The 26,539-nt window shown below is 50.9% G+C and overlaps 3 protein-coding genes across 14 annotated transcripts in view; 1 reads left to right on the forward strand and 2 right to left on the reverse strand.

Moving 5' to 3' along the window:
* Drc12 (dynein regulatory complex subunit 12 homolog) overlaps nt 1–4,436 on the forward strand; it is a 6,103-nt gene extending 1,667 nt beyond the window's left edge. For all 3 annotated transcript variants that reach the window (XM_050120096.1, XM_050120097.1, XM_050120098.1), the window contains exons 4-7: nt 594–713; nt 1,143–1,235; nt 2,996–3,126; nt 4,014–4,436. In XM_050120096.1, the coding sequence (XP_049976053.1) occupies nt 594–713; nt 1,143–1,235; nt 2,996–3,126; nt 4,014–4,142 (473 nt within the window). In that variant the 3' untranslated portion in view covers nt 4,143–4,436. The remainder of the gene's footprint in view (nt 1–593; nt 714–1,142; nt 1,236–2,995; nt 3,127–4,013) is intronic.
* A 115-nt stretch (nt 4,437–4,551) lies between these two features.
* Nherf4 (NHERF family PDZ scaffold protein 4) lies at nt 4,552–9,082 on the reverse strand. Of its 6 annotated transcripts, none has more exons than XM_050120087.1 (11): nt 8,993–9,078; nt 8,597–8,627; nt 8,321–8,469; nt 7,864–8,075; nt 7,414–7,603; nt 7,188–7,324; nt 6,788–6,992; nt 6,366–6,562; nt 6,072–6,278; nt 5,745–5,945; nt 4,552–5,529 (listed from the first exon to the last, which is right to left on the reverse strand). In XM_050120087.1, exons 1-11 carry the CDS (start codon nt 9,051–9,053, stop codon nt 5,500–5,502), a joined length of 1,620 nt encoding a protein of 539 aa, XP_049976044.1. In that variant the 5' UTR covers nt 9,054–9,078; the 3' UTR covers nt 4,552–5,499. The 6 variants fall into 6 exon arrangements, with proteins under 6 accessions (XP_049976044.1, XP_049976047.1, XP_049976046.1 ...); XM_050120090.1 differs by having other exon boundaries at nt 8,396–8,469; nt 8,993–9,074; XM_050120089.1 differs by having other exon boundaries at nt 8,597–8,624; nt 8,993–9,052.
* Nucleotides 9,083–9,587: 505 nt separating this feature from the next.
* Nlrx1 (NLR family member X1) lies at nt 9,588–25,536 on the reverse strand. Of its 5 annotated transcripts, none has more exons than XM_050120083.1 (10): nt 25,430–25,536; nt 22,764–22,885; nt 22,182–22,251; nt 21,717–21,805; nt 20,600–21,219; nt 19,239–20,060; nt 14,381–14,976; nt 13,404–13,490; nt 12,048–12,299; nt 9,588–11,599 (listed from the first exon to the last, which is right to left on the reverse strand). In XM_050120083.1, the coding sequence occupies exons 2-10, from the start codon at nt 22,831–22,833 to the stop codon at nt 11,278–11,280; spliced, it is 2,928 nt and encodes a 975-aa protein (XP_049976040.1). In that variant the 5' UTR covers nt 22,834–22,885; nt 25,430–25,536; the 3' UTR covers nt 9,588–11,277. The 5 variants fall into 5 exon arrangements, with proteins under 5 accessions (XP_049976040.1, XP_049976041.1, XP_049976039.1 ...); XM_050120084.1 differs by lacking the exon at nt 25,430–25,536 and adding an exon at nt 24,902–25,036 and having other exon boundaries at nt 20,600–21,216; XM_050120082.1 differs by lacking the exon at nt 25,430–25,536 and adding an exon at nt 24,902–25,036.
* Between the last annotated feature and the right edge of the window lie 1,003 nt (nt 25,537–26,539).

The following is a 26,539-nucleotide window of genomic DNA, read 5'->3' on the forward strand; positions in this document are numbered from 1 at the left end:
AAAAAAAAAAAAAAAAAAAAAAAAAAAAAAAAAAGAAGATGCCCTAAAGGCTTGCCTACAGCCTGATCTTATGGAGGCATTTTCTCAGTTGAAGCTCCCTCGTTGATGACTCTAGCTTATGTCAAGTTGACAATAAGTTAGCCACCCAACACATGGCACGTGGGGCATTTCTGGGTTCTTGGGGAACTGGCGGTTTGAGCTATGTGCAGGGCTAAAGCAAGCTAGCCATTTCATGTTGGCAAAGATTGTGAGGAAAGGCAAGGCAGTGAAGACCAATGAAAGAAGCTATTCTCCTCTTCCCCCCGCACTGGGAATGGAACCACTACCTCATACATGATAGGCGAGTGTTCTACCATGGAGCTAACCCACAGCTCAGGAAAGCCATGGTCTTTTAGTAGCCAGAACATGGAGGGAATGTTGACTCCTAAGGAATGAAAACCCTATGGGTTTGGTGAGATGCAACTAATAAAGAGAATAAGAAGTTAACACCTGTCACCAAGTTCCCAGAGGTAAACATAGCTCATGGGGGCTATGGTGATTGATTCTGTGGGACCCACAATCAGCCCTGAGCATGGCTCTGTTGCTGTTCATAGCACTACAGAGGGATGAGACTCGCAGAGCCAAGGCTTCTGAAGACAGGCTGAAGCAGAGGTTGCAAGAGCTGGAAGCTGAACTGGAAAGGGCCCAAAGCGAAGGGAAGGCTGTATATGCAGGTATGATTTGACTGGCCAGGGGGCAGGAGGCAGGGGCATCGAAGAGGACAACCAAGAAAGTCGGGGAATTCAAGGAAGGGAAATTAAGAGGAATCCTAACTGCCATACCTAATAGCTCCAGTCCCTGCGTAGGCAGGGTCCTAAGAACCAAAGACAGGTCCCTGGCAGAACATAGATCCCCACACCCTAGAATATCTGATGCCGCACACTTGATAGATGTGTGAAACAGAATGTAGCCCACAGCGCTTTATCTTTACCTTTGGGGGTGACCGGGAAGAAGAGCTAGGGTCCCCCTCTTACACTGATGTGGGGTGAGAGCTTGTTTCAAGGTCTCCCAAGTTTCTCAGTTCTGTTCCTTGACGGAGACTTTTCTCCATACGCAACCTCATTTCCTTTCTTCACACCTCCATCCCTATGGCTCCTCTTCAGAGATGAACCGCCAGCGTCGGGCCCTGCAAGAGGAGTTGAAAACCCGAAGCAAGCATCTGGAAGAGGAAGTGAGAAGTTGGCAGAAACAGCTAGGTAGTCCCCATCGCTCACCCTTTCTTTCATAGGATCCCTAACAAGACCTGGCATGGGAGAGTGGACTTAGAAAGTCCTTCTCCGGAAGTCTACAGTCTGCTGATTGAATTTTAACTAGGGTCACCTTCACCCCAACTTTCCTCTGAACAGAGTTCGGTGACACAGACCTCTGTTAGGGGCTGGATTTGGCCTCTAGGAGAGTTGACTCAGCTGTTAAGAGCACTCTTACAGAGAACCTGAACCAGCACCCTCAGAGGGGCTCACAACCATCTGTAATCCCAACCCCAGGGCATCTAATGTCCTCTTCTTTCCTTCACGGACACCCGCGTGGTGTACGTGCATACACGCCTGCAAAGCACACACACACATAAAATAACAAAATAAATAACTCTAAAAAAAAGAAAAACTTTAAAACTCTCTAAGATAGAGGTAAAGGAAAGGTAGGACTCTCACCCCATCTCCCCTTTGTCTAATCTCCCCAGGTCCAGAAGCTACCCCCCTTCACTGCCTTGTCTGTCCTAAGGAAAATGCATTTAATAGCTTAGCTGGCTTTTACAACCAAACTACAGAAAACAATAGCCTTAATTTAATTCAGTATCTTCAAGGCTGAACACCTTGTAGAAGGCCTTAAATAACTACTCGTTAAATCAGTGAATTTACCAATCAGATGAGAAAACAGAGGTCAGAAGAGGACATCAGATTCCCTGGAACTGGAGTTAAAGATGATTCTGAGCCACCAAGTGGGTGCTAGGAACAGAAACCGGGTCCTCTGCAAGAGCAGCAGCCAGTGCTCTTAACCTTTGAGCCATTGTTCCAGTCTCCTCCTGAGGTGGCCTTGAACTCACAGTGATCCTCCAGCCTCTGTCTCCGGAAAGGAAGGACTGCAGGTGAGAGCTATCACACCCGAAATGTCTCAGTGCCACTGTAAATGTTCAAGAGCTGCTTAGACAGGCCACGAATTCCATCTCCAGCCGTCTTTCGAATTAAAATTCAACATTTATTGAGCACCTCCTGTATTAGGTGTTTTGACATGCATTTTCACTTTTAAGGGTTCACAGCAAACAGGAGGAGCAAATATCATTTTCCTTCCAAAGACAAAGAAGGGGCTAGAGAGAGATCTCAATGGTCATGAACACCGGCTGCTCTTCCTGAGGGCCTGACTTTGACTCCCAGAACCCACATGGTGACTCACAACCATTATACTTCCAGTTTCAGAGGATCCAATCCCATACCCTCTTCTGTCCTCCACAGGCACATGCATACATATACACATGGGGTGGGGGCAAAATAATATTATTTCTAAAACCAAAATATAAAATTAAAAATAAATAAAAATATTTATAAAGATAATGAAACTGAACCATGTTAGTTGGTACAAGTCTATAATTCCAACCCTGGGAAACAGAGGGAAGAAGATCTGGAGTTCAAGGTTGTCCTTGGCTACAGGGAGAGTTTAAGGCCAGCCTGGGCTACATAAGACCCTGTCTTAAACAAAACAAAGTCAAATATTTAAGACATGGAGACCCAGAGATACTTGTCCCATGCTGTATATGTGACAACCACCAGACTTTGGACCCATCTCCTATCTCAAAACCTCTACTCATTCTGCCCTCCCTCAGTGAGTCCTTACAGTGACCTCAGGAAGGTTGATGATCCCGGAAGTCTGTAATGACCTTTGTCGAGGTACCCTTTTAGGTACCTTTGGATCTTGGTATAGCGTCACCATCCTGTCTTCTTTATCTTTCTGCCCTGTTCCCTAGAAACATGTCAAAGGGAGGCTAAGACAGCAAGGGAAGAGGCTGAGAAAGCCCTCAGAGAACAAGGTGAAACCCTGGCTCAGCTTCGTGCCCACGTGGCAAACATGGAGGCCAAGTATGAGGAAATTTTGCATGTAAGTACCACTCCCTAGAGACCATCTTCTCAGTATCCCAGAACCCTCCAATCCTATGGCCCCAACTAGTGTGATGATCCGCAACCTAAAGGAGCCATGTTCTATTCTAAGGGCAATCAGAAGATACAACCATTGACAGAGCCAGTGATTTATAATTCCAGTACTTGGGTGGCTAAGACAGAAAGATTTTGAGTTCCAGGTCAACATTAGCTACAATGTGCTATGTCGCTGATACATAGTGAGACCTAGACTCAAAATAATCAGGAGCTGCGGGCATAGGTCACTGGTGTGCACAGCCCTGGGTTCAATAGCTGCACAGAGGTGGGAGGAGGGAAATAGGAAGAGGAGTGGGGACAAAGAGCAGGGAAGGAAAGGAGTGGCACTGTGCAGAAGACTGAGGCAGGAGGATCATGGGTTCAAGGCCAACCTAGGTACAGAGTTCAAAGTCAGCCTAGGCAGTGTAGTAAGACTCTATCTCAAAATAAAGAGTGAAAAGAGGGATTGATGGACAGCTCAGTGGAAAGGGTACTTGCCTAGCATGTGTGAGGCCTTAGGTTCAATCCTGGGTGTTGAAAAGAGAGAGAGAGAGTGGGAGAGAGAGAACAATGGGAAGCTAAGCATGATCGTTCATGCTTGCAGTCCAGTGCTTGGGAACCTGAGGCAGGAGAATTCTGAGTTCAAAGCCATCCTGGTCTACAAAGCAAGGGTATCTTACAGAAGGAAGCAAGGAAGGAAGGAAGGAAGGAAGGAAGGAAGGAAGGAAGGAAGGAAGGAAGGAAAGAAGGAAGGAAGGAAGGAAAAGGAAGCCATTAGCAAAGAACTATTAGCAAGCTGGGCAACTTTCACCCTTCCCTCACTTCCTGGGAATGAAAGCTGGGCGTTCACAGGGAAGTCTGGACTGTCTCTTGGCCAAACTGAGAGCTGTCAAGCCTCAGTGGGATGCAGCTGCGCTGAGACTCCACACCAGGCACAAGGAGCAGCTACGTCAGTTTGGTCTCAACCCCCTGGATCTTTGAGGCCATTGGCCTCTAATCTCTGAGGCCTAGAAATAAAGCGACTTGATGTAGAATTTCAACAGAACTGGATTGTGGCCTATAACATTGATGAATGACTCTCGTGGGACACCTGTGTTCTGGGTTAATCCATTGCCCCACTGCCCTAAACACTGAGTGATAAAAAAATGAACCATCCTCTAGGAGGCTGAAGAGATGGCTCAGTAGTTAAGAGCACTCACTACTCTTCTGAAGGTCCTGAGTTCAATTCCCAGCACCCACATGGCAGCTCACAACTGTCTTATGCCCTCTTCTGGTATGCAGATGTACGTGCAGACAAAGTATCCATATACATAAAATACATAAATAAATCTTTTATTTTACTTTTTTTTTTAAAAAAAAAAAAGGCTTTGTGGTGGTGCACACNTTGGGAGAAAGAAGCAGGTGAGTCTCTGTGAGTTTGAGGACAGCCTGGTCTACAGAGTGAGTTCCAGGATAGCCAGGACTGTTTCACAGAGAAAGCTTGTCTCAAAAAAAAAAAAAAAAGAAAGAAAGAAAGAAAGAAAAAAAAGAAAGAAAGAAGAAAGAAAAAGAAATGGAGAGAGTTCTAAAGCCTCTCCTATAGAAACTAACTAGATCTCATTCCCTTAGGCCTGGAACACTTTTGGTTCCTTTAAACTACCTTGGTTTATCCTCACCAACAAAAACACAAAGTCAGATTTATATGGAAAGACTGCATAAGTATGCATATATATATATTTACTTATTTATTTGGACAGTGGCATACTAAGGTGCTCATATGGAGGCTAGAGGACAACTTCCTGGAAATGATTCTCTCCTTCTACCATGGGGTTCTGGGAATCGAACTCAGGTTGTCAGGCTTGGCAGCAAGCCCCTTTACCAACTGAGCCATCTCACTAGCCCACTGGGGAAGACAGTAACAGGACATTCCAATGGCCAGGAACCAGCTCCCAAGTTTCTAAGGTGTCCACAGAAAGAAAATATGGCTGATCTCCAAATCCTCGTGCCATATAATCCTAGAATCATAGCTAGCCTGAGTTCTCGGTGGCTTTGATGCTAAAAGGCTCCACAGCATCACTTTCTTGAGCAGAAATTCATATTTGCAGCACAGGTCCTCAAAACTTCTCCATAACATCCTGTGGAGATTTGGGCTCCCTCATGAGCCTGCCTGAGGTCTCTGCCTAAGCCCCTCTGCTGGAGGTAGGCTCACGAGAATGGAAGAAGACCCTGGAAGTCCTGCGATCTGAATCCTCCAGCTCCTGCTTCCTGCTTGGAGAGACCATTCCTGGCTTCTGCCACCTCAGGGTGCAGAGCAAGGGTAGGAAAGCCACTAGGCAAATCTGTGCCAAGCAGGGGTATCCTATAGCAGCTCTGAAGGCAGGGTCCAGTCCTACACAAAAAAGGAAGGACAGAGTCAGTCTGGGACTGGAAGAGTTCATTTTCCTGCCCCAAAATGCTCAGACCACTCAGGAATGGGACTTGCTTCAGGATCCTTCTGTCCCACCTCCTATGACCTACAGTTCCCTCTTGCACGCCCCTCTCAGCTCTACCCAGCAACCCTCCTCTCTGCCCTTCTCATAGATCTGTCTGTCTCTTTGATTTCACCTTACCGGACTCCGAGGAGATCCAGGCTTCCAAGTCCTGTGGATCCCTAGCTGCCAGCTTCAAGCAGAGGGGTGGCTCAGCCTCAGTCAGTTGCTGAAGCCTATTCAGGTCGTTGTCTGCACCCACAGGATATCCATTCACCTCCAAAACTGCATCTCCCATTTGCAGCCCTGCTCGGGCAGCAGAGCCTCCTGGGGTCACCTGGCAGCGTAGGGGGGAACACACGGAAGCATTTGTCATGTGTTCTAAGGCTGGGCAAGCAGGCAGGCAGAGGAAGGTAGGTGATAGATGATGGAAAGAGTCCAAGGCGCATGGGACATCAGTCACCTGGGAAACGAAGAGACAAGGCCTACTGGCCACACAGCAGAGCTTGAATCCATAGCCACCTCCGGGCCCAGGGTACAAGAAGCATTGGCGGGAGCCGACAGGGCTAGAAGGCTCAACTGTGTCTTCAGCTGCAAAGTCCTTCGTTTCTGCAAGAGGGGAGGCAGCATTCTCTGTGTTCTCCAAGAAGAGGAGGGGAGACAGCCGTACCTGGGGTGGGGGGCAGACAGAGCAAACCTGTGGCACTTGAGCCTTGCTCCATTCCCACCTGCCCCCCTAACCCTGTCACTTGCGCACCATGTTGAAGAAGCGGTCAGCCTCAGGATCGACGACAATGAGGGAGACGCGAGAGCCCTGCGCTCGGATCCTGGACACTGTCTCCTCATGGCACAGCCCATCCACGCTTTCCCCAGCCACAGCCACCAGGCGGTCCCCAGCCTTCATGCCAGCCTTGTCAGCTGGCAGTCCTGGGTCCACCTCCCATAAGAACTGCCCTAGGACAGAGACATATGCTAGACATATGTGACATGGACATATCACTGCTCCTCCCTGACTCGCCCCCATGCTCTCCCAGGGACTAACCCCATAGTACATGAGAGGATGCCCAAGGGCTGTGGCTCAGACTGGGGCACCTCTCATGATCACTGAGAAGTGTGCAGTTGGGTATGTATGACCATCCTAAGGCCCAGTTCCTACCCACCCCTAGGGCTGCCACTCACCGAGGCAACCGTCCAGGCCCTTCTCCTCCCGGAGCAGGAAGCCAAAGCCTTGAGGCCCTTTCTCTATGTTTAGACACCGGGGCTTGGAGGGCAGTGCCCAGCCCTCTGCCAGGGGTGCAGCAAGAGGCATTCCCAGTTGACGACACCGTTCCTCAACCTCCGGCGCTGCCACCAGCAGAGTCACCTGATAGCCACTCTGCCAAAGCTGTGGGGACCCAGCAAGAGTTTAAGCGCTGGCCATCAGCATGGGGATGGAGAGGCAGATCCCCTCAGCAACCCTCCCACACCCAAGGATGAGGACGGGCCTCTCACAAACTATAGAGAATAAAAGAGGGGTGACAGACCGACCCTCAGGTCAGGAGGCAGGGTTCAGGTAGAAAGTCACTGCAGGAAACCCTACCTTCCTACTGAGCTGGCTGGAAGTGAACTTCTCCACACTGACCCCATTTACTTCTAGCAGCCGGGCCCCAGGGGGCACCCCTGCCCTCTCAGCGGCTCCTCCAGAACTGAGAACCAGCCAGAAAGAACCCCGACATCCTAAAGGCGGACAAAGGAACTTCCAGCCTGCTGCATGCAGAGGCTGGGTTTCCCATCCCTGACTGTCCCATCTAGGGCCCTAGGCTCACCATGGGTGATGCTGAAGCCAAAGCCACCTTCATCTTTTACTACATGGCACAACCGGGGCCTGACTGCGGATCCTAGGGTAGGACAAAGGAAGGCATCGCTCCCCTGCTGAGCGCGCACCACGTCATGCACGTGCTGTGCCAAGACTGTCAGCAATACCCGGGGACCGCTGGCCCGGATGTGGCGCACTACCTATGAAAGGACACGGGAGTGAGAGAGGTTCGCCCCCGGTAAAGTCCCAGGACCCATTAGAACTTGTATTTTCACTGTAGAAACCAGCTCTGTAGGTGCCTTTATCAAATCTTTCTAGTTGGGCACCTCTAAGTCATGGGGTCTAGGAGTGAAGCTTGGCCCATGCATTAGAGTGCCCAGGTAAATGTCAGACTCCTCTTCCTCTCAGAAGTGCTATGGAATGTTCCTTCATTCCACAAGGAGTCCCGGGCCAGCCTCACCATGGCGTAGTCCTCATGGTCCACAATGTTATTGTTCACCGCTAGGATCCGGTCTCCTTCCCGGAGACCGTGGCGCTGGGCAGAGGAGCCTGGATCCACCCTGTACACCACATGGTCAGCCTTGCCCAGTTGGTACAGCAGATGGAACCCAAAGTTCTTCTGCTCCTCTCTGCTCAGCAGACAGAAGCGAGGCCGTTGCAGGTTCCAGGGATCTGGAGGAGGAGGTGGGTAGGTAGCCAGAAAGGAGGGGGGCACAGTTCAAGGACAGGACCATCAAATGACGGATAGCCTCTGCCTCCTGTCAGGACTGGGCGGCTTCCAGCCAGGGGAAGGCTGGGCTTTATAGCTAAATGGACTAAATGGACGCTGCATGGGCCAGGTGACTAAAGCCAAGGGAGAGCTGCCCCCTCTACCTCCACTCAGTTGCTGATATCAGAGGGAGTCAGCTAGCAGTTACCAAGGAGACAGGAGGCTGTGTGGCACTGTAATGTCTCTAGGGAAAGGTAATCGTTGCCAGGGGTGAGGAGGTTACCAGACTGAGCCTGGTCTTCAGCCAGAGAGAGGACAGGGTTGTCAATGCCCAGCCTTGGATTGAATTTAAACTTCCTGTGAGGAGGCAGGAGAGGCACGTAAGAGAAGTGTGTAGCTGGACTGGGGTCCCGGGTCCTACTGGGGGTGCTGATGGATTGAGACCCTCCCCCTCCAATTCTTCTTCTACCCTCACACTACTTACAGAGTTAACATGGCCGTGTCTCCAAGATCTGCTGGACAAAGAGAAGTAAGAGTAGAGACACATTCCTCCCCAGGATGGGACTTCCATGACAAGAACCTTAAAGGGCTTAGGAGAACCCCCAAACCCTCTCATTCTGCTCCGCTATCTTCACACACAGGGCTGTTGATTCTCCTTTATTTCTCTTCCCAGTTCTTTGGCACGTAAATCTAAGCCTATCAGCACAGGGTGTGAACCAGGAAGGTAGGCACGCACGCTCACTTCATTCCTCTTTCGTTCTGTCTGTTTGCCTCAGAGCTACACACCCCAATACCAAGTGTGTCCTAGACCCAAAGATTCCAAATCGGTGCCCTCTGCCACTGCCCCAGAGTCCCCTTTCAAGGATATCTCCCCTCCTACCTGCAGTTGCCTCCATAGTTGGATCAGTGACCCAGGACTTAAGAGTAGGGACAAGGTTCATTATAACCAGCTGACCCTCCCACCTGCCCCCTCCTGAGTCACGCCTCCTTGAAGACGCTGCAAGGAAGCAATGGGGTAATGGTTAACAGCAAAGGGCCTTATTCTCTGGAAAGTGTGTGTCTACGTTTCTTCTGCCCTCAGTCCTGGGCCCTACCTTTCTCGACTGAGCCTCTAACTGACCCAGCTGTTCTTATGCCCAGAAAAAAAGTAGCTCACTGGTCATTGAAATTCCAAGCTGGGGGCAGTAAAAACAAAAAGGGCGATAGGAATGCTAAGGCCCAGCGTGGACAACCTTAGCCCAGGGTCTTACACGCAGACCCTCCAGCAACAAAATTATCTAAAGATATTGGTGCCTCTCCCTTTGGCTATCAGGCTGTTCAAACAGCGGATCCCAAAGAACTGGAATTTCTCCAGGATTCTGAAGCTGGGGAAAGAGAAAAAGACAAAGCCCTCCCTGATGCCAGCCAGAACTTATCTCCCAAGAAGAGGTATCACACAGTTCTGACAATTTGTCAAACCACCGCGCAGGACAAACTGGAGTAGAGGTGTTTATTGTGGTTGGAGATCACAGCCTGACACGACTGTTTTGTACACAAACCTCTTGCTCTCACTGTATTTGAACCTAAATTCCAGGTCAGGATCCTGAAAGGTGAGTTAAGGGACGGAGGAGGTGTCCCTTGGACCTCTTTATTTGTTCTTCTTCCTGACGTGGCCACCTGAGAGAAATCTCCTTTCTCCACTTTTCTAAGACTGTTTGTTTGTTTCGTTCTTTTGAGACAGGGTTTCTCTGTGTAATAGCCGTGGCTGTGCTGGAACTAGCTCTGAGGACCTGGCTGGCCTTGAACTCACAGATATCCACCTGCCTCTGCCTCCTGAGTGCTGGGATTAAAGGTGTGCACCACCACTGCCTGGCCACTTTTCTAAATTAAATATATGTGTTTATAGCCAGGAGGTAGTGGCTCATGCCTTTAATCCCAGCACTGGGGAGACAGAGGCAGATAAATCTCTAATTGAGATCAGTCTGGTCCTATGGAGTTGAATTCCAAGCCAGCCAGGGATACACAAAGAAACCCTGTCTCAAAAAAAAATTATTTGTGTGTGTGTGTGTGTGTGTGTGTGTGTGTGTGTGTGTGTGTGTGGTTTAAGAGGGAGAGAGAAAGTGAGAGGGTCACCCAGAGGCCAGGAGAGGATGTTGGATTCTCTGCAGCTGGAGTTACAAGTGGTTGTGAGCTCCCCCACCATGTGGTGGCTGGGAATGCAACTCCTGCCCTCTGGAGGAGCAGCAAGAGTTCTCAACCTGCTGAACCTTCTCTCTAGCCTTTCTCTATTTTTTCACTATTCTCTTTTTAAATAGTTTATCGAAGATAAGTGACAAAGCTCAGCTTGTTAGGGCTGCCAGAGCCCGGGCATCAGTACTTAAACTCCATCAATACTACTGCCTCTGAGTCTAGAGGCCAGGAACTTAATAGAAGGTAAACCAGACTAACCTTTTCTTGGCTAGGAACAGGGGATCACAGGGAGTGGAAGACACACAGTTTTTTAATAGCAGCAAGGTGAGCACACTTTTCCCTAGTGGACTTGGAGCCGTCGATACCTATGTTGTTCAGGGGACACGAGGCTGGAAAAAGCACCAGTGTGAGGGCATTTTGTGTCCAGAAGTGAGCATAAGGCAGGAATGGGAAGTCATCTAGTACAACTGGGATTCTCCCAGCATAGCAAACATGAGAGGTGTGCCCCTTGGTAACACAATCAGAGGAAGGAGAAAAAAGATCGATGGTGGGGACGCAGGGCAATTTGGCCACTCATGTGTCATATTCTTCTTAGTCCTTCTAGAAAAAAGAAGTGACGCTGGGCGGTGGTGACGCACACCTTTAATCCCAGCGCTTGGGAGGCAGAGGCAGGAGGATCTAAGTGAGTTCGAGGCCAGCCTGGTCTACCAAGCAGTTCTGGATAGCCAGGACTTTACATAGAGAAACTCTGTCTCAAAAAAAAAAAAAAAATGACATGCTCGATATCCAAGACCAAGCATCAGTTCACCACATTTGACCTTTGACCATGGGAAGTCTAGCTTGGGGTCCTGGCTGGATCTGTGAGTTTGGGGCAGCACAGTTGTAGCTATTGCTTTAACTGCAGATCTTTCTGGAAGGAGTTGTGCATGCCAGGAAGCCACAGAGGGAAGGGTTTGGGTCCAGTGGTCCCAAAGCTAGGTCACAGCTGACACTGTTTCAGCATCCAGAGTCTCCCAGCTGCTCCAGAAGGGTCTTGACCTCGCCTTCCACTCGAAGCAGCTGAGCCTTGCGCCAAGGATTAAGGGTGGCGCCCCGACTGTCTTCCAGATCCCGAAGCAATAGCTTGAGATGGCTCTGGACTCGGGCCGGGTCCCAGCTGTTGAGGTTGCGCTGAACTTCACTAAGGATCACTGACCAGTACTCAGACACCGCCGCTCCTTCTGTCAGCGAGGCCACAACCCGGGCACCACCTTCGCCCGAGCCCCCCAAGTCCCGCAGGACCTGGCGACCCTCTGAACTCAGCTCATTGAAGTAGAGGCTGTGGGAAAGAGTTGGAAGGATGTCATTCATCGGGGTTTTGAGAAGGCCCAAGGTGGATAGACAAGAGAGAGAACCAGGAAGCCTTATAATTCCCTTCAGACTGGCGAGTGGGAGGGGCCAAGCGTCTGCAACAAGAGCTGAGGACTTAGCTTAGGTGGTAGAGTGCTTAGTGTGCACAAATCCCTAGGTTTACTCCCTAGCATCACAAAAAGAATCTTCAGTAAGCCAGAGACAGAGGTAGAAACCGACGGAAACATTAAGTGTGACCAGGGACAGCAGTCCCTGGGAGAAACGGTAGTAGGGAATCAGGTCAAGGGACAATCACAGAGGACTGGCTTGGCACTGGGCAGGCTTGGGTCCAGAGCACTCCCTGGGTAGGAAGAACATGGTGAGGAGAGGGGAAAGTGGGGTTGGGGTCTGGGGGCAGGAGACCAGCCAAGACTTACTGCAGCAGCTCCAGAGATGGGTGCTCCCTAGCGGCCTTCGCCAAGGCCAGAGCTGCTGCGTCCCTAGCACCGTTGTAGGCCACGTTCAGTTCCTGCAGTTGCCTGTTGCGGTCCAGTTGGGCAGCCAGCAGCTCCAGCCCCTCATCTCCGAGGTCCGTGTGTAGCAGGGACAGGTGTATCAGCGAGGTGTTTCCCGCTAGCCCCTCCATCAGTAAAGCAACCCCCGCTGCTGTCAGTGGGTTGTTGGACAGCCTACGGCCACAAGCAAGGCAAGGGTGGGGGTAAAGCATTGTAGATACCCCCAAAGTGGGTGTTAGGACTTTGGCCAAAGGGGGGCACGTGTGGGTTGGAGACGCAGAAATGGGGCCCAGAAGAAGGGGCGGTGAAATGAGGAATGGCCCTTACCCAGGAGGGGGAGTGAGGGGAAGCAGGCTTCCCTTCCCCCTCCTTCCTATTTCTCTTGCTTCCTGACTCCCTCCCCCTCTTCTTTCCTTATTAGTGCCCTTCTAACACCTTCCTTTACTTCCTCCCCAGCCTTTGGTCTTCCATGTTATCTAATTCCATCAGCTTTCTGCCCCTCCCCCCATTAAAAACCACATTTACTTATTTTGTGCATGTGTGCCTGTGAGGGTGAGGTGAGGGAGGAGGCTATGGAGGCCAGAGAACAGCTTGCAAGAACTGGTTCTTTCCTTCCAAGCAACTTGTGTGTCCTGGGAATTAAACTCAGTTTGTCAGGCTTGGCAGCAGCCACTTCTACCCTCTGAGCCAGCTCACCAGGGGTCCCCTTCAGCCAGCCTTTCTTCTTCCTCGCCCACCTCTCCTGATTCTAATCAGGAACCAGGACCCCCAGGCATCTGGGCTCCTAGGAAATCAGCCAACAACTTGGAAGCGACTAGAGAGTATCCAGCGGGATGGTGAGTCTGCAGGGAACAGTGACTCTGTTGCCAGGCAACTGGCCCAGGAATTACTGCAGCTTTCCTGTCCCCGAGGCTAATATTAGCCAGGAGAAAGGCTTTCTCAACACCCACTCCTGGTGTCTTCCTTGCTCCTTTCTTTGTTTCTTTTTGAGGGACAGAGTCCCGACTGTCCTGTAGACCCTGCAGGAACTTGTCTGTAGAACAGGCTGGCTTTGACCTCAGAGATCTGCCTGTCTCTGCCTCCCAAGAGCTGGGGTTAAAGGCGTGTGCTATATCACCTTGCTCCTTTCTGTTGCTTGTAATGGACCTGGGCAGGAAGCTAACCAGGGCCCAGACAACCTCTTTTCTAGAGCCAGGGCAGGCCTGTGCCCGCCATGTTGTGAGGCAGGGTGCTCACCATGTCCGAGGCCTCCCACCAGGCCCCCGCTAGGACACTCACCGCAGAGTGGTGATCTGGCATTGGCTGTGAAGCAGCAGGTCTCGGAGGTCCCTGCAGGCCTCAGGGCCCAGGCCATTGAGCTGCAACCTGGAAGGGAAGGTGGCCAGAGGGGAGGCGAGAGACAGGAAAAGCCGTTCAGCACGGAGTCCTCCTATGGACCATGCCTCTCCCTCACCAGCCTGCTTCCTGCCATCAACACCTTTCTTCCCTCACGCTGCTCCTGTCGCTCTGCCCCCTTCTCCACCCCACTCTGCTGCGGTCCGCTCTGTCGAGGGCCATGAGTGGAGGTTTATGGTTGTACTGCAGGAAGGTAGGGCCTTGAGAGACAGAGCCTGGTTTGAGGATCAAGTAGGGGATCTGCTCGTGGAGCAGACTGGCTGAACTTGGAGGGCACTGGTTCCCACCCAGGGTGGGTGGTTGTCCAGCAAGCCTCCTTCGTGTGCCTGGCCTTCTCCACACACAGCTGTTTCCTTCTCTGTTCTTCTGCCATGTTGAAACGCAGCCTAGGGGGTCTTCATAAGAAGATGAACCTTTCAGCCTCCAAAACTATAAACTCCTCTCTCCTCCTTGAGACTAAGTCTTTTGTTAAGACTTATGTATTTATTTTATGTATGCCTGAGTGTTCTATCTGCAAGTATACCTCTTCTCCAGAAGAGGGTATCAGATACCACTACAGATGGTTGTGAGCCACCATGTGGTTGCTGGCAATTGAACTCAGGACCTCTGGAAGAACAGTCAGTGAACTATCTCTCCAGCCATTGTAGCTCAAGCTGAACTCACACTCACAGTACTCCTCCTGCCTCAGTCTTTTAAATGCTGGGATTAGGCCTAGCCTTAGGTGTTGTGATAGCAACAGAAAGCAAACTCCTACACCTCCCCTGGCCTTTCTTCATTCCTTTGGGCTCCCTAGCGCCTTCTCTGCCCTGCTACTTATCCAACCCCTTCTTCCCTTCATGCACCTAAGGATTAGTCCTCACCCCAGCTTCCTGGCCCGCAGAAAGACAGGCATGAGAGTCTGTAGGCCGGCAGGATCCAGCTGGCAGGAAGCCAGGTTCACCTCATCCAGCGGATGCTTTCCACTTCCCAGTACTGCGGCCACCACTGTGCACTTGAGCGGCGTCATGCGCACACCTGCTAAATTGAGCTGGCGCAGGGAGCCTAGCACCTCAGCTGAGAAGCGCTGGTTCTGGAACTCATAGTGAAAGAAGAGATGGTCCAGAAGCTCGGAGGGGGGCAGCACCTGCCGACCCATCTTCCCCAGTTTCTTCTTGATGGCCTGGGAGTTCTCCAGGGCATCCAGGTTCTTAATGGGGCAGCCAAGCTGAGCCAGCACCGCCCGATTGTGGGCCGAGAGAAGTCCCCCCATGAACATAGGAAAGAGCTCAAAGACTTCATCCTCAGGGGGCTCATCTGGGTGACGCCGGGGGCCCTCCACACCCAGGATGCTGGCACCCATCTGGTCCAGCACATCGTCGTTGTAGTAATCCTCCTCCCGGAACATCTCCAGCACCATGGCCTGCGCTACCGCCTCCCGACTCTTACTCACCATGCGCCCAAACACTCGTGGAAACACCTGGAAAAGAAGCATGGGAGGGGGTGTGGGTTAACCACGGATTCCACACATCCAATCAGCTCCCTCCAGCTGTTCTAACCTTGGGATCGTCCCTCGAACTCACAACGCCATTGGCCAGATCACACTACTCCTCCCTCTCTGACACCCTCTATGGCTCCCTACTGGTTGAGAGGCAAACTCCAAACATTTAGTCTGGAATAGGAAACTTTTCATAATGTAGCCCCAAATGGACTTTTCTAGAGTCATCTCTCAAACACGTGTTTCATGCACTCCAGAAGTTAGGGACCTCCTTCTTTTCCCCCAAGCGCCCATTCATTTCCCAGTCCAGGAGGTGGTGGGGAAGAAGGAATACTTACAGTTGTACCTCCACAGGGGGTCAGTTCTGGATAGCTCGTGGATATTAGATGTGTCAGGATACTCAAGCCCCTTATGTAAAACTAGTATTTATATATAGTCTATGCACACCTAACTATATCAAATAATCTCTGGATTATTTATAACACTTAACACATTGTAAATGCTAAATATAGCATGATTATGTGGTAATTATTTATGCTAAATAAACAGCACTATATTGTGTTGAAAAAGACCTATATATGTTTAATACAGGTACTTCTTGTGCGGGCAGAGGATTGAGCCAGGGCTTCACACATGTTAAGCACATGCTCGATTGTGGAGCCACAGTCCCCAGCTGCATTTTAAAATTGTTTTATTTTTTATTTTATGTGCATGAGTGTTTTGCCTGCAGGTCTGTTTTGCACCACGTGTATGTCTGCTGCCTGTGGAGGTCAGAAGAGGACATTGGATCCCCTAGAACTGCAATTATGGATGGTTGCGAGCTATCATATGGGTGCTGGAAATGGATCCCAGGTTCCCTGCAAGAACAAGTACTCTTAACCAGGGAGTCATCTGCCTCAACCTGTCCCTTGCATTTTTTTTAAAGATTTATTTTATTTTTAATTATATATATGCACGTAGGTACGTGCACATGAATGCAGATGCCTGAAGAGACCAGAAGAGGCTTGGCCTCCCCAGACCTGGAGTTATATGGATTCTGGGAACTGAACTCAGGTCCTCTCCAGGGCTGAGCCATCTCACCAACGCTCTACAATCTTTTTTCAAATGTTTCTTCTACCTTTTTTTTTTAAGACATGCTCTTACCCGGTGGTGGTGGCACACACTTTTACTCCCAGCACTCAGAAGACAAAGGCAGGTGAGCCTCTGAATTCAAGGCCAGCCTGGTCTACAGAGCAAGTTCCAGTGCCAAGGTTGCACAGAGAAATACAGTCTTAATTTAAAAAAAAAAAAAAAAAAAAAAAGACAGGCTCTTACTGTTGGAGTCCACACTAGCCCTGACCTCCAGGTCCTCCTCATTTAGCTTCCAGGGTACTGAGAGTAGAGGCAGGTGCTACTAGGCCCTGATAGTCAAATATTTTCTTGCTCCTGCTCCTGTTCTTCCTCCTCCTCCCCATCTTCTTCTTATCTTCTTCTTGAGATGGGATCTTGTGTCCCAGGCTAGACCTGGAATTTCTATATAGCTGAAGATGCCTTTGAATTACTGATCCTCCTGCCTCCACCTCCCAAGTTCTAGGCTGACAAACACAAGCCACTATATCTCGTTCAAACACTTGCAATCTGCAGCAGAATGCATACACAGACAGCAGATACAAGGGGCTGAATGTTAAGCCACGCTGTTGGAGAGTAGGCTGGGTGTTATGAATATATCAACACTGTCATCATCCGGATCATCCCAGCAACCATGATTGATGTGGCTCCTGTTGATTCATGGTCCTGTGTGATGGCCCCTGCCAACCTCAGTGCTGTCATCCTGAGCCTCCACCCCTGCTCCCTCTGCTCCCTCCCCCACGGTGCCGAGGCTCCCCCTTTTTCAGCGTCTCCATGATTCTGCTTGCTAGAGATCCTCCCACCCCAATTGTCCTCTCGACTAATCCTACAGAAATCGGTTTAGATGCTCTTCCAGAAGGTTTTCCCGACTGCTCAAACAAGGTCCGTTTATCTCTCTTAGACCATCAGAACTTTTCTTACAGGCACTAATCATCTTTGATTATGTAGGCATGTTGACTTTTGTGTTTGGTCTATAAAAATCAGAAAAGGCAGGAACCTGCAAAGTCATTAATTGATTCCTCCAACAAACCTAACGCATTGCCCAGTGCATAGCAAGTCCTAAAATATTTGGGAGAGAAATGAATGACATGTGGGAGGGTTGGGTTCTATGTCATCTCCCATGCTGGCAAAGAAACATGAGGCTGTTTGGTAGTCTCCACTATTGTTCATCATTTTCCTTCCTTCCTTCCTTCCTTCCTTCTTTCTTTTTTATTTTTTGCTTTGTGGGGGTTTTTCAAGACAGGGTTTCTCTGTGTAGCTCTGGCTGCCCAGGAACTCACTCTATAGACCACACTGGTCTCAGACTCAGAGATCCGCCTACCTCTGCCTCCCAAGTGCTGGGATTAAAGGTGTGTGGTGCCACCGCCCAGCTTATTGTTCATTTTCCAAATGTGAGGTTCTTGCCACAGAAGTGACAGTACTCAATCTTGATCTGGGAACAAGACCAGAGAATATCATTGTGTGAAGATGAATCAATAGGACCATCATGAAGAGGACTGAGGATGCAGTTCAGTGACAGAGCATTGCCAGGGGTGTGGAGAGCCCTGGGCCCAACCCCCAGCTCAGAAGAGGAGGGGTGTGAGACTGTGTGTGTGTGTGTGTGTGTGTGTGTGTGTAGGAGGGTAAGAGCGCATGTGTGTATGTGTGTAGAGGAGTGTGAGACTGCACGTGTGTGTATGTGTGTGTGTGTGTGTGTAGGAGGGTAAGAGCGCATGTGTGTATGTGTAGAGGAGGGTGAGACTGCATGTGTGTGTGTGTGTGTGTATGTGTATGTGTAGAGGAGTGTGAGACTCTGTGTGTGTGTGTGTATACAGGAGCATGAGACCGCATGGTGTGTATGAAGAAGCCCAAGACTAACCCCAGGAATCATCCTCAATCACCCTTTCACCTTGTTTTGGGGGGGGCAGGGTCTCTCAATCAGACTGAGCGCTCACTGTCCAGCTTGCTCTAGGGATCCCTGTATCTCAGCCTTCAGAGGTGGGATTCTGTGTGGTCCACCACAACCAATCAGCACTTGCATGGGTTCTGGAGATCCAAACTGAATCCTCATGCTCGCACTGCCAGCATTTTCACCATTGAGCCATCTCTCCAACCCAGTGTCTTCAAGATAGACAGACATGGGGCAGTGTCGCCTCTCCAGACCTCTAGGGCTGATTTGCAAACAAAGGAAGAAGCAGTGAAGCATCTGGCAGACTCACCACCCCCCCCCAACATCCCATATCCTCCCGGCTGTGGCATCGCTCTCAGGCCTATTGGCTGGTTTCTGGAGTGGACCGGCAGCCAGGGTGGACTGTCCTAAACCAATTACCAATGTCATTCATCCTCCCGGTACAGATGAATAAATGGCATCTGCTCTATAAACCCGTCTCCGTGATTGAGTTAGGATGAGTCATTGCTCCTGGGGCCTAATCGCCTCTGAAGGAGCGGACACAATTGAGTTTCTGGGCCTGGGGTTACTGAGGATGTAGCTGGGTGGTGGAAATGCTGCCTAGCACTTGCAAGGCCCTGGGTTCAATCTCCAGCACCACTGAGAGAAAAGAAAAATAAAACATTTCTGGGCCTGCAAACTGGACTGCCATGACCTCCCAGCTGTAGGAAGAAAGAAAGAAAGAAAGAAGGAAAGAAAGAAAGGAAGGAAGGAAGGAAGGAAGGAAGGAAGGAAGGAAGGAAGAAACCCTTGTTAGGAATCCATGTGGGATTGTTTCAAAAGTCCCTGTAACCTCAATTTCCCTTTTATTCCCCCAAGCCTTACTGCGGCTTTTTTCTCCCCATTCCTTAGGCCCCAATTCCACTAAAAACCAAATTTCCAGAAGATTCCAATGTATACAAGAGGCAGCCCCTCCCCACTGGGAGAAGAGCAAGAAGTGCATACAGAAGATCATGAGGCAGTCTGGAATCCTGGGAGGAAGGAGAGAGAGAGAGAGAGAGAGAGAGAGAGAGAGAGAGAGAGAGAGACTGTGGAGAGAGAGAGAGAGAGAGAGAGAGAGAGAGAGAGAGAGAGAGAGAGAATGTGCGCGCTGGTGTGCGTGTTGGTGTGTGTTGGTAGGTGTGTATTGGGTGGTATTGGATGTGTGTTGGGTTTGTGCTGATGTGTATGTGCGTGTGTTGGTGTGTGTTTTGCGGGCAGGGATCTTTACCTTGAGCAAGTTGAATAGCAGAGGCAGAATCCGCAGGGGCAGCAGCTTGGACACGATGCCCAGTACCAGGCTGACATCCTCCCCAACACGGCCCGCAAACTCAACCACTTCTTTGCCCACTCGCTGCAGGGCCGTCTTGCGTAAGCCCAGTACAATGTAGAGGGCAGCCAGGTATTCCTGCATGGCGGGCACAGTGAATACAAAGGAACCCAGGTGTCCTGGTTCCACACACGGGGCTAGAAAAAACCTCAGGGCATCTCGTCGAAAGATCTGCAGCAGCTGGAATTCTTCCTCTGTCTTGATGCCAGCTTCCAGGCAACCACGGACATCCTCTTCAGAGAAGTAGGTCTTTCGGGATGACACCCCCTCATAGGCCAACTTTCCCATAGTTCGGGCTGCATAGGCCATCAGGGATAAATTGGAGGGGTGGGTGCTGTCCAGTGTTTCCCCACTAAAGTTCAGACGCAGGAAGCTGGTATAAATGCTTGTGAGAGTCTGGCCAGCAGGTGTAGGAGCATGCAGGAAGTGCAAGGTTGCACACACAAGCCAGCAATAGGAGGGCAGGAAGCAGGCAGCGGCAATCTGGTGATGCCCTTCCAGGTTTCGGGACAGCATCTGAATCAGGTTGTCCCGCTGAGCAGGTGTGGATGAGACACCTGCACCCCCTGCACCGTATCCACAATCGGGCTGGTTAAGGCGAAGCTGGAAGTAGAGCTTCTGCAGGTTGGTATCGGAGAAGCCACAGATCTCACCATAACGGCCCACATACTTGCTAGGGATACGGCCAATGGCCGAGGGCCGGGTGGTTACCAGGATGCTGGCCTGAGAAAGATAGGGTTAAAGGTTATGAGAGAAACTTCCTGATAGCTCAAGCCCCTAAAGATGGACCATCCAATAATGAAGGGGACCAAAATTATCAACATTATAACTCACAGTTCTGTGCACAGTGGCACAGGTCTTTAATCCCAGCACTCGGTAGGCAGAGACAGGTGGATCTCTGTGAGTCAAAGGTCAGCCTAGTACAGACAGTGAGTGCCAGGCCAGCCAGAATTACACAATGAGAAACTTTCCAGAAAACGTATCAATATTAATTACTGATTATCTACTAAGGCCCCAGGCACTGAGCTAAGCTCTTAATATATGGTACCCCACTTAACCCATACAGAACAAGGAAAGAAGGACACAGACGTTTGGGAAGGTAAATGACTTACTCAGGCTCACACAGTTAGGAAGTGGAGGGGCCAAGGGTGAACTAACCTAGGTACCATCCTGCACAACAACCATGTCGGCCAAGAACATAAAATTCCCTATGGAGCAGGTTAAAGGGCAGCAGTGGCAGAGTGTGGCAAAGGGCAACCCACCTCAGGAAGCATGTATTTGCGGAGCAAGTTGACCATGATGGCAGCTGGTGCCCCGGGTTGCTCTGGGTCATTACAAAGCCCTGTGCCTGCCAGCCGGAAGTCAAGGTTGAGACGTTCCAGGCCGTGGAGCACAAAGAGCAGGCGGGATCCGGCAGCGGTCATCAGGGGCAGTACCTCCTTCAGGGGTGTGTAACGCTGGGTCACAAGTTGGCACAAGGAAGCTGGGGTGGAGCCCAGGGATGACAAGTCCTCACAGGAAAAGGGGATGAGCAGCTCAAAGGCAGGCAGCCTTCCATAACACCAGTCCAGGACCATCTTGCGTACCAATGTGCTCTTGCCGGTACCTACGGTCCCGTACAACACCACTGTCTGCACGCGGCGCCCACAGGCGTCTGGGTCAAAGAGCTGAGACAGGGCCAGTGGGGGCTGCCCAGCCTGGGTTCGTTGATGCCCTGTGGCCAGCTCTGCGGATGGGCGAAGCAGCTCGTCTGGGGTGCTCTCGCAGATCACAGGGTCAACATGGACCGTGTCTAGAGCAAAGGTCGGTCCAAACTGACGCTCCTCTCTGGGCAACCGGCTAAACCACTCCATGAGGTTCCGGCGATGCCTTTGGATGGCTTCTAGGTGAGAAAGCAAAAGGTCAAGGCAAGCGACTGAAGATGCTAGTTCTTCAGGCCAGCCAGGGTGCTTGTAGGTCAGGGTAGGGAGTCAAAACAGAGCTCAGGGATACAGGAACCCATTTTAGTATGGGCATACATAACTCCTTTAACCAATAGATTACTCTGAAGGTTTAGAAGCCCCAGGACAGAAAATAGGGAGCCTCTGAATAAATTATGCAGAGCCTGGGCTGACTGGCTTCCTGACTTTCTCTTTGTATAGTCTTAACCTGGCTACAGGGCCCGAGATTGGATGAAGGTAGGGAGAGGAAGTCTCCGTAAGTGCTTTGTGTATGGCCCATGTGCACAGGCCCAGTGATGCACAGACGACGGAAGGGACCGGAAGGGAAGGAGACAAGGAGGGAGGGAGGGGTCACCAGTAGATGGCTATAATAGATCCTCTGGCCTTCCTCATCCTCCCCTTCCTTCCAGGCCCTCTCCTGTCCACACCCCTTCTTTACCAGTAGCCGAGATGCTCTTGAACAGCTGTCCATGCCTCCCTGGTGGGGGAACACTGTCTGCTGAGTTTCCATGGTGACGGATAAAGGCCCTGCGAGCAAAGACATGGAATGATCTGGAGTTTAGAACTGAGCTCAACCCTGGCATAGGCTTAGTTCAGTCCAGACTGCACTTTCTAAGCTGAGACCCTGACTCTTACCCTGTCCTAGGATCGGGGCCTGGCCTCCAGTCCTAATGGCTGCCTGCCTGGGACATAGACTGACCTCAGTCAGCCCTATCCCACTCCCCAGTGTTATGTGTACCTACATGATGGATCTCAGCCAGCTTCTTCTAGATGCCCGGGACGTTGCCTCCCTACCTGCCCACCCTCTCTCCCAGGGGATTACGACAGCACATTCCGACCGTTCCCATTGCCCGAGCTAGCTATGTCCGTCTGTGCTCTGAGGTACGACACACCCAGGTCTCACCTAGCGGGCCCAAGGGGATGCACCCCTCTAAAGGGCCAACTCCAGTGGGTCAGGAAGGAGATATGCTCATCTACAGAGAGAAGAAAGAGGCGGCATCTGCAGACCCCATCCACATCGTCCCACTAACGCACAACCCAACACTGATATCAGATCCCCTCCGTTTTGCTCTTACAGTAGCGTGTGCTATTTCTAAATAGCAGCTATTACATAATCTTCTATTTAGCCATATGATTATTTGATTATCATCCATTTCCCCTCCATGAGCACAGGGCTCACATCTGGTTTTATTCACAATTGTACACCGAGAACCTAATCCACGGTCTGGTACACAGCCAACACGCAGCTAACGTCTTGGGTGAAGAATCAGAATGATACAGCTAGAAGGGCCCACTCAGCACCCTTGTCTTAAGATGGGCAAAAGAGGCTCTGGGAGGTGAGGGGGCATGCCCAAGGACACCAGCTATAGTACCACACAGCGAGGACTAGCGCACCTCGTGTCTGGATCCCTCCTTTTTAGGAAGCACCATCTGGACCCTGAAAGCAGAAAGGAGGGGTCAAAACAAATCTGAGTTTCCTGCTTACCTGATAGCTGGGATGTTCTTCCCAGACCTGAGCCCCAAGAGGACCTGGGCAAATGGCCGCCCCACCTCATCCTAGGAAAGTCAGAGCCTGGAACAATTAGAACGGCCTTCTTTCTGGTTCCCCTGCAAAAAGAATAGTGTGAACGGGGTTGGCAAGATGGTTCACTGAGTAAAGGCTCCTGCTACCAATCCCAGGAACACTGGGTAGAAGGAGAGAAATGCTACAGAAAGTTGTCCTCTGACCTTTGTACACACCCCACACAATAAACAAATGATGAAATGTATAAAAGAAAAACTTGCCAGGCACATGCCTAGTGCCTTTAATTCCAGCACTAGGGAGGCAGAGGCAAAAGGATCTCTCTGTGAGTTCAAGGTCAGCTTGATCTACAGAGTGAGTTCCAGGGCAGCTGAGTCTACACAGAGAAACACTTGTCTCGAAAAGCAAAAAGTAAGGGGAGGAGGGAGAAGAAGAAATAAAGAAAAAGAGAGACAGAAAAATTTAAGAACAACCAATAATACAAACTGAAAAACAAAACAATGGATGTATGGCTATCACCACCAGGTGGCCCCTCACACCTCCCCCCCCCCTCTCACACACACACACACACACACACACACACACACACACACACTCCCTCTCCAACCCTTACCCCTAGCATCTAAGAAGGCGCCATCTCCCAAGGGAGGCTGCACCTGCCCGTCCTCAGATATCAGCATGCTTGAAAAGCTGGCCTGGCTTCTAGCTCTCCTCAGCAAGGATAATCCCAGCCTGAAAGATTCCATTTCATCTCCTACCACCTCCTGCCTCCCCGCTGAGGTGTCGCAGCTGCCTTTGTCCAGACTTCCAGACCGATCAGCTGCTGGTAGGTTTTATTTGGCTTGGCTACAGGCAAACTCAGACAGGGGTATTGTGCTCACGCCCAGCTACTTTTCTGAGCCCAGGTTCCCCCAAAATCATCACTAGTCACTTCCTTCTGCCTTTGTGCCCCAGCCATCAGGTCATTTGAGCTGAGTTTTAATGGTTTTATCACTATCTTCTGACTTTTATGTAAGTCTCCCTTAAGACTGGCATAAATAATGTGTGAATGAACTTCCTGCTTGATGTAAGGATGTGCTCACACTTCACCCAGGCCAACCTGGCCTCATCAGCCCCCTTGTCCGTTACTTACTACAAGAGCTCCTCCAAACCCTGGACTCATACTGTATTTCCTGGCTTTCCTTTGAGGGGTGGAGACAGTCTTCCAGATGCTCCCTGCCTACTGCTGTGTGTCAGCCCATCATCATCCTAGAACTTATTTGGATCCTTCCAAGTCTTACAGGACCCTACTTTCTCAAGGTCTCTGGGCCTTCACACTCTTGGCCTGTTCCTACCCCTCATTCCCTGCAGAAACCAAAGCCCTACATTTATGCTATTTTACAGCTACAAATCCTAGGCCCACACAAGCTATTTTCCTAGGTTTGCCGCCAGCCCGCTCCTCATCATCCAGGACTACCGGATTCTTGCTCTCACCTCCCTAACTCAGTTCATACACTTTGCTTTAGCAGAATCCCAGACACTTCGAAGATTCTGCTGAAGGTACTGTCTCCCAGGTATCTTCTGGCCCCCTCGCCATTTGGTATGCCTGTGACCCTATCCCGTTGTGGCCTTCCTCACTGACACTGGGGCTGAAAGAAGGGGCAAACTAGGTAAGTGCTGAATTGAGTAACCTGCTTTAGTAAGGCTAGCCAGAGCAGGAGCTGGCTAGGCTGTTAATAAGGCTGGGCGCAGGAGTCACGGGGCCTAGAGAAAGGACCTGAAAACCTGGCATATCTCAAGATCGGCATCAGCTCCAGAGTCAAGATAAGACACGCAGGGTTTAGGATAACTATTTAACCAAACAGTTGTCATGACACTCGTCAAAAGTAGGGGTGCAACAGGAAGTTGCAGAGCTCCCCCACCAGCAGCTCTCCCACTTCTACTTGGCTTCAGGGAGTAAAGTGAAGCTGCCAGCAGGCCCACAGTCAGCACCCAAGCTCCAGCAGAACTCCCAGTGCCACTTGCCCGCTCCCGCGACACAGCAGCCCAACTCTTGCTTCCCCAGCCCATCGCAGCCGCCCAAGCGGGGACCGGAGGAGCGATCGAGCCAGCTAGGCCTTTACCCAGGCTGCCCAGGCCCTGGTGCCCGTCGCCGCGGCCCGGAGGGGTGGAAGCCGGCGTCTCCCGCTGGCTCCCAGCGTCCCCGGCTCGCTCTGCACGGCGCGCCTAGCCCGCCTCCGCGAATCAGCCAGCGCGCAGCCCGGCCCACTCTGGCATCCCGCCCGGCCTGGGCACCGAAACGCGCACAGAGCGGAGACCAGCCGAAGGGGGCCCGAGGAACCGGCACCGGGGCAGGACTCCGGCCCCACCCGGCCCTCCTAGGACCCGGGTTCCCGTACTGCCCCCTGCAGGTTCCCCAGCGTCAGGGCCAGCCGATGATCTCATCTCCACCTCCCAGTTTGAATTTGTTGATAACGCCCATTTTACAGACGAAAGCTCGGAAGCGCAGAAGGGTGAAGTGACTAGCGCAGGTTGTCCCATTTGGAAGTAGATGAGTCAGAAAAAGAGCTCCGGGTCTAAGCCTTCCTCACTCTGAGATATTCATCCCCAGGGCCTCCTGACCTCTCTTCCTGTTCACAATCGTAGCTTACCTCCACGCACAAGACTAGGCCCTTCTTGGGTCCTCCTTTCTGTGTCATTCAGCCCCAAGACCTCTGGGGGGACCTCTGGTAACTTTGGCCAGGAAGGAAGACTGGGGACTGATAAACAGTTCCTACTCCAACCTGCTCTTCCTGTCTGACATCCAGTCATGGTTTAGCACTGGGACTTCCGGGCCCTAAAAACCCCCACCCTCATCCCTTCCATTCAAGGAACACCCAAGGCTCGCGTAACTAGAATGTCAGAGCCACCCATCCCCTTCGGCCAAGGAACGCCTCCACATGCAAACACGGGTGTGCGATGTGCGGGGAACAGACATGAAACAGAGAACTCTGGAGAAAGGTTCCTCGGGGCAGGGCTGGGAAGAGGCTTTTGTGGTCTGCCCTCCATTGAAACAGAAGGCAATGGTGATTCTTTCAGCTGGGCGATTGTCCATTCATCCATGTGTGGTGCTGGGCCAGCACTGAACCCTGGGTTACCAACCAGAACAAGTCGTGTAGGGATCAACCATGTTGACAAAGAATGCTCTTCAGAGGCAGAGGCAAACCATGAGGAAAGCCTGGAAGAGGAAGTTACTGCCTGCTTCTAGCAGAGACTGTGACTGAGCTGGATGTTAAAAAGTATGTCAGAAAGGCATAATGGGCAGGGTGGAAAATGGCGTATTTGCATTTGAAAAAAAAGTCTTTCTAAGACTGGAGAGACGGCTCAGCAGTTACAAGCACTGGCTGCTTTTCCAGAGGACCTGAGTTCAATTCCAGTCACCTACATGGCAGCTCACAACCATCTCTAACTCCGTGGATCTGACGCCTTCTTTGGCTTCTTTGGACACTGCATGTATGTGGTGCACAGTTATACACACAAACAAAACACACCGCACATACTTTTTAATATTAAAAAAATAATAAAAAGTTCTTCCAGAGGGGTTGAATGAGGATGAACATCTCCGTGGATATAGGTCTCAGGGGTGACATTTAATAAGGGCCTGGGGCCTCGTCTGGTTTTACTCTACTTAACCTAGCCATGGGAAGCCAACTGTCACCTGGCCACAATTAATGGACATTGCTCAGAGCAAGCCATTCCCCCCTCCCCCCGTGGATATTACA

This window comes from Alexandromys fortis, unplaced genomic scaffold (genome assembly GCF_014885135.2).
Source record: "Alexandromys fortis isolate MF-2015 unplaced genomic scaffold, M_Fortis_MF-2015_v1.1 scaffold_190, whole genome shotgun sequence".
Classification (NCBI taxonomy): Eukaryota; Metazoa; Chordata; class Mammalia; order Rodentia; family Cricetidae; genus Alexandromys; species Alexandromys fortis.